At 44.3% G+C, this 13,261-nt stretch overlaps 1 protein-coding gene across 1 annotated transcript in view; it reads left to right on the top strand.

Annotated features, from left to right (window-relative positions):
* LOC146789901 (uncharacterized) overlaps positions 1 to 13,261 on the top strand; it is a 427,419-nt gene that overhangs the window by 128,359 nt on the left and 285,799 nt on the right. The window contains exon 3 of the mRNA XM_085628175.1: positions 3,629 to 3,848. Coding sequence (XP_085484301.1) covers positions 3,629 to 3,848 — 220 coding nt within the window. The remainder of the gene's footprint in view (positions 1 to 3,628; positions 3,849 to 13,261) is intronic.

Below are 13,261 nucleotides of genomic sequence, written 5' to 3'. Positions count from 1 at the left end.
ACTACCCAATTGGTGTATGTGTAAACCATATAAAGAGCGCTGGGACCTCATGGCGCTATAGAACTTCATTTTTACCCAGAGCCTGGAAGGATGAGCGACTGAGAGGCCCCATCAGGATTTCAATTCCCGGTGGATGCATTCGCCCACTGAGCTCCGTGCCCCCGCCGTAGATGAAGGCCTGTGCAGTAAAATGTAAATGCGCCTTCAAATTTTAACTAGCCCCCGAACTTCATCTAGCCACTGAATACCAAGTTCACAACGTTAATGTCCTTTTATTAAGAAGTCTCCACTTGCAGATTTAGAATGAAGATTTTATTAATTGTGGCATGTGCTGTTTCGTGGCAGCTTAACGCAAAGTAATAAACAGGTCAGTCCGAAGACAGGCCCAGGATTCCACCGGGAGCACCCTTATGTTTCATGGTAAAACTTCAGCGAGAAAATAGAATAAAGAGGGATTCATCGCGGATCTGTCGACGCCAGAGTCAACCCTTCCCAGACAAAACAAGAGGCGGGAGCGCGATTCACAAAAAAAACACAGCCACGCTCGAGTTGGCCAGCACGTTTTCTGACTTGGACTAAAATATATATATTAACACTCGCCACAACAGGTGCCAATCCAGTCGGAATTTTTGAAACCATTTAATTATTTACCTTTTACGTGTCCTTTTGCCTTGATTTTAATTCAAAATGCTTTACCGAGGCAGTAAATAAAGTTACAAAAATTACTTTCCAGCCTTCCCCTTCATTTCTCTATACTTTGTGACGTTTACTTTGTGCCTGAACACGCCCTTCTCAACACATGTTCAAGGGTAAATTTATGCCTGGTTAATCAGATATAAGTTGTGTGGTCTACTGTGTGTGTGTGTTTGGGTGGGGGCAACAACTCAGAAACGGTAAACGCATAAGGAGTGGGGAACAGGAAACACATGATCGCGACACAACAAACAGAAATGGGTCTCTGAAGACAGGAAGCCAGGCACTGCAAATGCACAAGAAAACCGGTCTGCGAGCAAACACCATTACCCAGGAAAAGCAAACACATGGACTCAAGCACACGTAGCACAGTTAAACTCAAGCACGGCAAAGACGAAGGGTCCAACGCGCACACGCACACACACCACACCACACACTCACTCACTCAGAAAGATGGAAAACAACACAAATTAACCCAGGCATGGAAAATATCAACGCATAGGAACGGTAAATAGACACAGACTCGAAGAACAGCAAAAAACATGTTCAGGCACAGCAACACCGAGGGACATGGGCAAAGCAAACATGAAGGACATGTATAAACGAAGGACTCTGGGGAAAGCAAAAGACATGAACCACAACATAACAAGCCTCATTATACGCCATATGACGCCATGAACACCACCGCCTTTTTCCGAGGTCAAGCAGAAATGCCTCGGAGAAACGCAGCGGCATTTTCGGATTCGGGCGTGTTTTTCTTTCTCTCCTCTTGCCATTGGCTAGAATGTTTACATTCCAGAGGAGAGAAAGAAAGTCAAAAACACACCCCCGAATCCGAAAAAGATGGGGCTTCTTTGGAGAGACAAAGCTCTTCTCCAATGGCTGACCAGCATTTAAGAGGCCAGCCAATGGAGAAGAGGGGCGGGTTCAAGCCCTTCTTCTGAAAAACATTAAATCTTGGAGCGAGACTGCGCAAGCGCAGCCTTCGCAGCCGAGATCTAAAAAGGCACTATGATTTGGCCATCACATCATTTTATGATTTTGTAGGTGCATACACCACGCTTGTGCCCAACTACAAAATGACTCAAGTAATTGACACAAGCATTTTTTTTTATGTATTGATTTGGATCAATACATTTTTAAAAAGTGCAGAAGCATTTTTTTTAATAGGGCAGTTGGAGTCTGGAACAACACGGAGATCTGGGGTGGGGTGGAAGCAAAACTGAGAGTTTGGTTGGGGAAAGTAACGTGGAGGACATGGGTGAGGAAGAGAAACAACGGGCAAGAGAGAAAGCCTGCGCAAGTGGGGAGAAGCAACATAGAGGGTGAAGGTAGGTAGAAGCAACAGGTGAGAGGGAAGGGTGCGGATTTGGGCAGCAACACAGAGTGTGAGGTAAGAAGGAGAAACCGATGAGAGCGCAAATTGGAGCAGTGGGGGTGAAGCACATGAGCCAGAAAGCAATGGGGGAAGCACAAAAGGGCAAACACAACATGGAGGGGGGCAGAGAAATCACACAGGTGATAAACAGCAACATTAATTGCAGGTGAAAATATGTACACAATGGAGACAGATGGAAAACACATGAAGTGCTTAACCCACAAGAAAAAGTAGTGCTTGGAAAGCAAGAAGTGGAAGCATAAATCTCAGCCTATCAAAAGAGACGGTAAATATGCTATGCTCCATTGGAGGGACATACATAGTTGACAAGCTGGAACACGCGTTAGAAACAGGCAAATAGAGTGACAGGAAAGTCAACCAATGGTAAGCAGTGGGTGGGCTCTAAACAGAAATGAAAATCTTTGGGGGTCACCTAGACACAGTTGGTCCTTGCCTCCATGGTGAGGACCAAACACCATATTTAGGGATCCCTGTCTCTCTGGCAGAAATATATGCAATAAAAATCCATGCAAAGGTATGACAAATGCACTGTCTTCGCAGCTCTTTTTAGTTAAACTGTGATTTGTGTTGCTGTTATCATGTATTTAATGTATTATACGGTGTATGACTTTTTTCATTTTATTTTTAAAATCGAATGAAGTATATTGATTGAGTGAGCTATGACCCTTATGCACATGGAGTTTTCTGCCTGTGTGTTGGATCCATTGTTTGTTTACCCAGCCATTGGGTTCAACGGTGTCTAACAGCAGAGCAGCCATTGCTTTGTCAGCTATAACTTGGGTGTCCTCGTCACCTGTAACACCTGGAAATGAGGTAGGGAAATCATGAGTTTCGCAAACTGGAACCTGACAAATTTATGGCGAAGCTCCTGCTCTGATGAACTCAAAATGTTTCAACTTATCTGATGGGTTGTTTTTACTAGGTACAGTACTTCTAACTTCTTTTTTGAAATTCTTGGACTATGGTCTTCTGTAGCTTAACAGATGGAAAAGACAATGGGAGCCAAGCTTATGGAATGGCGCTGTTGAGAGACTAATGTGTGCAGGTGCAAATGTGCCTTGGTAGGCAAAGTGCAGGGGGTGGGGACTAGGCAGCGATGAAGGTGCTTGGTGGTAGGGCAATGTGGAGGTAGAGGTTAGTGAAAGCTGATTAACAGACTTTGTCCATAATCAGAGGTTGTTTAATTGATTGTCCCACTATTGCCAGATATAATACAAAATCAATGAAACTCTTTCAAGGAATAGTTGTAACGAGGAGAACATCGAGTTTCTGTAGAGTTAGACAGGAGGCACATTTACAGTTTGTCTAGGCCTTGACAGAGCTAACGTAACACACTTGGAGTATAAGGCCTTATGTAGGAACTCATTGTGCATATTTGTGTGGATTGTTGGGAAAAAAAGAGGCGATGGTTACATAACCCTTCACGATTGCTTGGTTCTGGAGTAATGTGGGTATCTGAGCTCCAATCGCAGCAAAGAGGGTTTATGTGCGTTTTCAATTTAATTGTATTTAAACATATTTATTTTTCTGTTACAGTCAACCAACTGTTTCCCGCGAATGCAAGCAAGCCTCTTCTGCAACTAGGCCCTGATGCCGTGGCCCTGTACATTGGGAATAGTAGCAGTTTTCTACCGGGATCCGCCATGACTGTGAATGGACTTGTTGATGCCTTGGTGTACACCAGCAGTGAAACTACTGACCCTCAGCTCCTTAAAGTCCTGACTCCTGGCAGATATATCTTTTATGAGAATCAACGGTAAGTTTTGTGCTGGCTAGTTGCTGCTGTTGCGTGTGTCAATAGCTGGGAGAGTTCTGCAGGGTTTTCCTGTATGGTTTGAATATAGTAGAATACCATAATCCAGAATAACATTAGGAAAAAGGGATTTTATGGTTTTATAGACAACAGAATGTTAGAACAGCCTCCTCCAGCAGCAAGAACGCCATTGCAGTCCATCAATCAGTACTTTATTTTTAAGTTAATAAAAACCATAACAATATTCCAGTAAGACTATTAATATTACAGTGATCACACAAGACCACGGTTGCTCTAAAGCGCCTTAGTGCCATTAAAATCCAGACAATAAAATTGCATTTGTAATATAAACCAATTACAAAGTACAAACGTAAAACAAATTAAAAGTACCAGACAATGATTCATGGTACTCAAGTACGTTTTAACTGTGCGCCCATCAGGCGAAATTATGTAGGCAATGATCATCACAGAGAGCTGTGTTTTTCTTCAAACCTTATTGCTTTTTCATAAAACGTCAACAATGTAATAATTTTGCAGTTGAGTTGAGGGTCGGTTGGGTCAAGACCCTTAATTATGGCTGATATGCAAGAGCAAGTGCCCCTATCATTAAAAGCTTTTTTCAATGTTGAATCCCAGGTAGATTTTAAAAAGGGACATACGCAGATCAAATGAATAAAGTCTTGCACTGCTGCACCACATAGGATGCATGTCCTGGGACCACTATATTTCCAGGTTGGTTGTTCAGCCAGCATTGGCAGCAACCCAAACCAAGTGGCCATACGCTTTCATTTTAGATTTAAAGAAAATGTTGTGTTCACATATGCACCTGGCCCGCTGTAGTCTAGGACTGAAGAACCATCCAGGCATGCAAACAATTGTCTAGCTTGCGTTTGTCCTCTAGTAGTGAGTGCGTTTTAGCCGTTTTGTTTATCAAATGGTGAAAAACTACAAAGTAAAGTTCTTAGCGCAAAGTTCTGTCGTGTTTGTTGCCTCTAGTGATATTTTCCGATATTTGCCATAGATAGAATGGGGATCTTCTCCCTGGGCCCGCCACAAGGCAATCATTTAATAAACGATCGATTTGACTAAATTTTGTACCACGTTTTAATTGTAGCATATCTTATCCCTACGTCTTGTTGCATGAGACCATATTCTAGTCGGAGTTGTGCCGGGGAGGCATTCTGTGGTAGGTCAAGTACTTTTTTGTATGTTTTAGTTTGAAGGTTATCTTGAAATTTTGCATCTTTACAATTCAAAATGACACTTGCATTAGCCACTGTTGGCAGTAGTTTGACAGCTATAGCTGCCATTAGTGGCTTAAAAGTTAGGCAATTTTTTTTCTCCAAGAGTGTAGAGTGCATAAATTAGGCCGTTTCTTTTCTTGTCGAGGTATTGTTTGTGAAATTTAAAGTTCAGTCGATTGTCTATGTACAGCCCCAAATACATTGCAGTCTTCATATACGTTCATCATAATAAGTGCTCAGTTTGCTGTGGAAAATAAGGTAATAGACAATTATCTTGGATAGTGCTGATCGAGAGAAGTTAAATGTTCAGCTTAAGTTGGGTGTTTGTCTGCATTTGTCTGATCTATAAGGGGAAACTATTCAGGAGATAGCTGCAAGCTTGCATCAGAGTCCAAAATATAATCTGGTGAAGGAATGCGTCCATCCTACAAATGTGTGGAACCTCAAATGGATATCTGGTTTTTATCTTCTCTAAGGCCGATAAAATGATTAACACTCAGTGGTGTAACAATAATACTGGTTATCTGTGCAATGTGATGAATCAGTTCAGAAAAGTACTAATTATTGTCAATGAGTGTCCAGTTGATACAGGTATCAGAATCTCTGATTAATACAGTGGTTGCTTCCGAATACTCCTCGCTCATTTGGAGGTCTGAAACTCCCCCTTTATTTAACATGGGAAAGTAGGGCGCCATGCACTCTGAGGATAAGGCATCAGTAACCCTTCTGTTCTCAGCATGTCCAGCATCTCGGATAATGCACCAGAGTACTTCTGTACATAAAGCATTCCTTTACGCTAGAGAGACCTGAGACTTGCAATATTGTAACCTAAATACTTCAACAGCCGTGTATAGTATCTCTTTTGTCCATAAAGTAAGGCCTTACCTTGATGCCTTCTTCAAGGGTGGAAGGTCATCGTAATCCACAAGGATGTCTCTCCCTTCCTCCCAGGTTTGATTATTGCTTAGGGAACTGTACCAAAAAGTGTTATGTATGGGTACAAACTCTCCCACTTTGGAGGGGATATGTTGTCAGCTGGAAGCTGAACTCCACATTAACGTCCTGAAGCTGACAGCAATCCTCAGCCTTCTACAACCCTCACTGCATTTCTCAGAGCGAGTGTGAGATCAGACCATGAGCCCCCATATCTGAAGGCAGTCCTTTTCTTGTGTTGTGCCCTCCAATGCTCAACACTCCTTTCTGATCATTTGTTAAGCGCTGTGCTGAAAACTTACCTTTGAATCTAGGCATCCTCGGAACTCTGAAGCTTCCCTAGGACAGACCGTGAAAATCAACATGTTTGATCTTTTCTCCAGGTTTGTCCATTTGCCCATCTGCTTTACAAGTTCAGAAATTTAAGGTCTGCTTTGGCATGTGGTGACTTTGATACAAGTGAGACATATCATCTTCACAAATTAGGAAAACTCTCCTTGACTCCATATACAAAGCTCTAATCAATTTGTTGCTTTGTTAAACTCTTTCGGCATAAGCTTATACTATCACAGAGTTTGGAAAAAGAAGTAAAATAATGAATACATCCGCCATCAATGCGACTACTCAAAGCTTTTAATGTGCTGTGCATTGAATTACAGAGTCTTCTTTGAAGGTGCAAAGTTAAGGGACTGTGCTTTTCCCACCAAAGCAGTTGAGCACATTTACTATACTATTAATTACGGGATTGGAAGTGTGGTGCAAATTAAGTTGCTGCATGTTTATTAAAACACCACATGTAAGGGGACATTGCTTAGTGGATGTGTAGAGAGTGAGGGGCTTCTAAGTTTGCTTATTGATCAGGTATGGTGTGATCACGAGGAGTCCTGGTGTATGCAGCTAAAACCACCTGCTCAGATTGTTACAGGGATTGAGTCTGTTGTCGAATACAAGAGGTGATACGTTACTGATTATTTTAAGTATTTGAACTGGTTGGAAGGATGTAATAGAGATAGTGATGTTTAATGCTGTCTAGGTTTCATGAAAATGTTGTCAATTGGTTGGCTGTCTTCGTAGTTAAAAATAACAACAACGGGCATGGCCAGCCAAGATGGCCTAGTGGAAGTGATCCACGAAGGCTCCGCTACCACTCACAGGAAAATTCAGGCAAAACGACTCCGAAACCCAGCAATCTGACTGGGAGAGGGGAACCGAACATGCAGGGAGGCTGAAGACTTGCCAGGGGCGGATGTCAAGCCTGATTACAAGCCGGATAGGAGCAGATTCTAGAGAGGATGGCGAAAGGCAAGATGGCTGCGCAGACCTCTCACACCGGCCTCCCAAGTGGAGAGTGAGCTTGAGACACCTGTTATGCCGTACCTACCTCCCTGCCTGCAGTGGGAGAGTGAGCTCCCTTACCAGAGACAAGAGGGGGACAACGAAGAGACGCACCAGTGAGTGGAGCATTTGAGTCTGGTCGGCCTACAGCCTGCGAGCATCCACAGCCAGGCACCCAGCAGCGACGGGGGGGGGGGGGGGGGGGGGGACAGTGTAATTAGGAGCTGCGACCCACGGGGACACAGGCCTGCACGACCTGGCAGGATCCTTGCATCGGGAAGAAGTAGCGGAGATAGTGGAAGCCGCGGCCTTTCTGACCTCCTAATGGCAGCTTAAAAACCAGAAAAGAAATGGTGGGGAGACAGGACAGGGTGTCTGGCCACACAAAGCATGGGGCTCAAAGACAAATGTCCACTGGAGAACTGAGGGCCCCAGTGATCTGGCTTCATCCTTGGGGTCACGTAGGGGAGAAGCAGCAGAGAATCTGATGCCTGACCTCAAAATGGCATCCTCAATGATCCACACGAGGTCGGCATGCTGCCTCTGTACATAGGCTGAGCACATCTTATGACTACTCCCTCCCTTGCAAGCCCAATACTCCAAAATCTAAGCACCCTGCTTTGAATGAGCTTTGGGCTCATCCCTGTGTTGCCCCCACTCCATGACGGAGGTGATGCCTGCAGAGACAGTATCAAGTTCTTAGCAAGGCAGGCAGAGCGCAGGGGCTTAGACCAGGGTATATGTTGCTGGTACCCTCTACAGCTGCCGGATACTTTCCCCGCCGCCAATAATTGAGCATGTGGACTATGACTGGGTTAATGCGCGCCTAAGACAAGGACACAGATGTAAGCCCTAGGTAGCCACACCAACGAACCTCTACTGAGGGGGGCTGCTTTCGGTAACAAAGCTCCACAGTAAGTGATAGCCTCCTCATGTGCGCTGCCTCTACTGCTTACAAAGGCTAAAATTCATCGAACTGGAGAATACTCTGGCCATTGTGAACACTGCCGAACAATTCACACACCCGCCATGGCTACCTTTAATGCTGCCAAAAAAATAGCAGAGTAATAGTTTCTAGCTATTTTGCCCCCGCAGAGGCAGGGGGTAGCAGACCAACCACAGACATAGACGACATGTCCCTCATGAAAGAGTATCTCCACTCTGTACTGCAAGATTTCAATTAGGAGCTCTGGGGGGAGCTCAAAGCAGCCATGGCCTCTTCGCTAGACAATAAGGTCAGACCTGATCGGTAAATTGACTTCTCTTCAGCAAGTGGACTCTGATGGGTACAAGGGTACTAGATCTGTAAACCAAAACACTTGAATTAGAACAACACACTGATCAAATAAGAGCCCTCACACAATCCCTCCGCATGCAGATACAAGCATCTCTCCAGAAGAATAAAGACCTGGAGAATAGGTCCAGACAAGATAACACAAGAATAAGGAACTTAGATTAAGGGGCAGAGGGGCTAGATCTAGAGGCCTTCATCATTGCTCTTTTCTTAGAGGTGCTTGGTAGTGTGCAGATGAAGGTTAAATTAGAGAGACTTTACAGGGTTGAGGAACCAACGGCCACGGCATGTATTAGCTAAATTGCATTCCTTCAAAGTGAAAGAGGCCATCCTACAGGCCGCTCAAAAGCTAGATTCCATAATATTCCAAGGGGCCATGTGCTTGCTCTACCAAGATATAGCTCAAGCGACCCTAGTCCGTCGCCAACTATTTAGTCCAGTTACAGACAAACTAAGACAAGAGCACATCAAATACCGATAGACCAACCCTTTTTGCCTAGCCCTTGATTTTTTTTAACAAAAAAGCACATCATGTCACACACTTTGAGGAGGCCATAGCTCACTTGGAGATACCCAGCTCTGAAGTGCATCACTCTGAAGAGGAACCAGGCACCTTAAAGAACTGTACCAATGAAACCCAGGGTGAAGATCTCTGGCTTTCACAGTACCGTCCACAACATCAGAGGAAACGCTAAGCAATGCTGGCTTCACAAACAAACAACCAATCTACACTCCAGGACACATTCCAGTTAACATATCACTAACTCTTACCACAAGTTAAAGCACCTCTACGTACTACAATCCACAACAGGATCACCTCTATCTCAGAGTCTGCAAACTGATCAGTAATGCTTTACTGCTACGGCACAGGGGTACCAGCAATGGCTCCTTCCCGGAGCTCCCTACATGCCATTATAGACCTTTAATTGATTAAGCAACTCTGACGCCATGGTAGTGGTCTCTGACTGACTCGTCAATTACAATGTATTCATACTTAGCTAACGAAAAAGACTTGGGACCTGTTGTCCTGGTAGCTTCTATACTGGGATATTTGCAGTTTTATTTTGAGGAACATGGATGGCGCTTTACGGCACGGACAGAGTGCGATGTCGCATTCCGCAGTGGAATTGCTGGGCTTTTGCAGGAGCTGGAAGGAGGTTACGGGGTGAGGAGACAGACTAAAGGGGAGGCAGGATGCGATAAACAGGGATTCCATATGCTGGGAATGGGGGGGGGACGCCCAGCATTATGGTGATTACCACACTCTCCTGGAACATTAGCGGCCTGATTTCTCCAGCTATGCGACATAAAATATGTAAATACCTGCGTGACCAGCATTATGACGTTGTGGCATTGCAGGAGACCCACCTCAAAAGAGCAGAGAATCGCAGATTAAAACACAAGTCAGACCCCTTAATTTATAAATCCTCGGCATCCACAAAACACAACAGTGTGGCGCTATTATTCTATTCCCTCCTAAAATTTCCGCTTGAGGGTTATAAGACGGAGAAGGAGGGGAAGATCGCCTTAATGAAAGATCGTATCGTGGGAAATTATGCACCATTGCGGCAGCATATGCACCTAACACTAACAAGGTAACTTTTGTAAACTCTGTTACCGCTAGTGGGGGGATTAGCAGAGCGTGAAATAATCATGATGGTGGAATGTAACCTTACATGGCACTCAAGTATAGACAGTACACATCCACAAAGATCACCCACAAGCAGCCTTACGAGAGCGCTAAAACATGCAATACCGGATCTTGGTCTAATAGATGCTTGGAGGACACTCTACTCTAGTACAAGAGACAAAACCTTCCTTTCACACCTTACATACTCTTACCTAGACTACATATTCCTTAGCCAGGCTCTTACCCATGACCTGAGGGAGTCGATAATTCATCAAATCACAAACGTCTGACCATGCACTGATCTCCGTATCCCTTAACTGGCGTAAACCACCACCAAAAAAGTCGCTTGCTCTTCCTTAGCTCCCTGGTACATGATAGATTGCTCCGTGATGACTTACTGAAGGCCATCAGAGATTTTTTTCTACTAGACCACCCACAAGACAGAACACCCTCAAATAACTGGGGCACATTTAAGGCAGTACTAAGGGGTAAATATGTGGCATTTGTCTCCACACTAAATAAACAGAGGAAGAAACAGCGACTGGCCCTCGAGGGCGAATTGAAAATCTTAGAGCAGGCTCACATGGCCACTCCAACACTTGACTCTCCAACGAAACAATACTGCACTGAGGGGGAAACTCAATGCAACTTCCACCAGAAGGGCAGAGTTAATGCTCCTATGTCTAAAGCAAACTTCCTACACGGCAACAAGGTAGGGACACATTTGGGTAAGGAGGGAAAAGGAATATATTGGGGACATACTTCAAGTTTCGGGGGAACTAGAAACCTCCGGTTTAGAGAGAGCCTGTGTGTTTGGCACATTCTATGAAACTTTGCATAAAGCTGACCAAACAAATACCTATTCCCAGCTTCACTATCTCGTTACGGTGGATCTCCCACAGGGGACACCTACTCCAAAATGTGCAATTTAGAGAGCCAGTTAATGAGGAGGAAGTGCGAAGGGCTATTAGCGTTTTGAAGCTTCATAAATCCCCTGGACCAGATGGGTTCACAGCTCAATTCTATAAGACTTTTAGCTCCGATCTAATCCCCCTCCTGACCTCTCTTTTTAACCATATCTCCAGAGGACAGGCCATTCACACCCACCATGAGAGGTCCTTGTCACGATCATACCAAAACCAGCGAAAAATCCTTGCTCCTGTGGTTCACATAGGCATATTGCACTACTTAATCTGGGTGGCAAACTCTACTAATAAATACTAGCCTCAAGATTGGAGGATATAAATGCCAGACTTAATCCACCCGGACCAGTCGGGCTTTAGTAAAGGCAGACAGACGCATGATAACGGTAGAAGGGTGGTCCATCCGATCGAGAAAGCTACTTAAAAACACATACCAGCAGTAATGCTAGGCTTAGATGCAGAGAAAGCATTTAATCGGGTGGATCGATCCATCTTATTTCACACATTAAAGCGATTTGGCTTCTGTGATGCCTTTATAGCAATGATTCATTATTTGTTGATATTGTTTTATCAACACTTACCTCACCTCCTTGACAGCCTTGCAGGCGGATCTATTGCTTTTTGAGGGTGCAGCAGGCTTGCGTATCAACCTGACTGAATCTTTTCTACTTAACCTGACATAACCTGACACTGACATGGAGACGTTAGTGGACTTAGCTCCCTTTCTGTGGATGGAAAAGAGTTGACATATTTAGGCATCAAAATTACCCCCAAATTATGTTGCAAGCTAATTATCTCCCACTTTTGCGACAATTGAAAAGTGACTTGAGGCAAAGGGCACCCATGTATATGTCGTGGCTAGGCAGAATGCATCCGATCAAGATAACAACTCTACTGAAATTTGTACATCTTTTTCAAAGCCTCCCCATAGAACTTGACCAAGAGCTTTTACTGATGCTGCAAATCATGATCACACATTTTGTTTGACAGAATAAACAAGCTCATTTACCCTTAAAATTGCGTAGGTGGCTGAAAGACGAGGGTGTCTCGCCCTCCCAGACTTCCACCTTTACTATAAAGCAGCTCAGTTACGAGAAATCTCTGAGTGGTCACTGCGTGAGTGAGACCAACATTGGCTGCACATGGACAGGGCGATGGTAGGGAGAGTCATTTGGGATGCACTATGGAAACCAAAAATAGACCAACCCCAAATGCTTACTGTAGCATCCCCACAGGAACAACCCTTAAGACGTGGGATAAAGTGACTAGGCTAGCCGCCTAGATGGCTTTCCCTTCCCCAATTTATTTTAATCTGGCGTTTCCTCTGGCCCTCAGCCAGGCCTATTTGACACTTGGATTATAGGAGCCTACCTAAACCTATCTGATCTTTTCAAACACAGATATCTACTGACCTTTTGAACACTGTCAACGTGACTTTCAGCTTCCAAGTTCTGAACACTTCTGCTATCCAATGCTGAACCACTGGGCACTGCACCCTGAGGTCTTTGAAGCGGCCACTAGAGAACTCGCACCAATAGAATGCTTCACAAGAGGCTTTGGCGACTCCCAGGGCTCCACTTCCTTTCTATACTCCCTACTAGTTTGCACAGAGCACTCCCCACAGCCACGCAATATCACTTTCTGGGAACACACTCTAGGACAGTAAATCACTGAAGGAAAGTAAAAGACACTTTGGAAAGGAATACTAAATAATAACCCCTCGTTAGGCATGAGAGAGGCTCACTATAAGGTATTATATGGTTGGTACTTGTATCCCAAAAAACTGAAAAAAATCTTCCCTAATGCTTCACACCTCTGCTGGAGGGGTGTAGTCTATTGGTAGAGTTTTGTCACATCTGGTGGGACTGTCCAACAATTCGACCCTTCTGCTCTGACATTTTAGCACACATTTAGGATATTATGGTCTACCTAATTCCAGATACCCCTGAGTCCGTACTCTTAGGCTTACATGATGATTGTCTGAAATACCAAGCTAAATATTGACAAAGCCATAATGTGGTTATTATTGGGAGCGAGGTAAATAGTGATAGCTGCAG

This window comes from Triturus cristatus, chromosome 10 (genome assembly GCF_964204655.1).
Source record: "Triturus cristatus chromosome 10, aTriCri1.1, whole genome shotgun sequence".
Lineage (NCBI taxonomy): Eukaryota > Metazoa > Chordata > Amphibia > Caudata > Salamandridae > Triturus > Triturus cristatus.
This window is presented reverse-complemented; position numbering and strand designations above follow the sequence as displayed.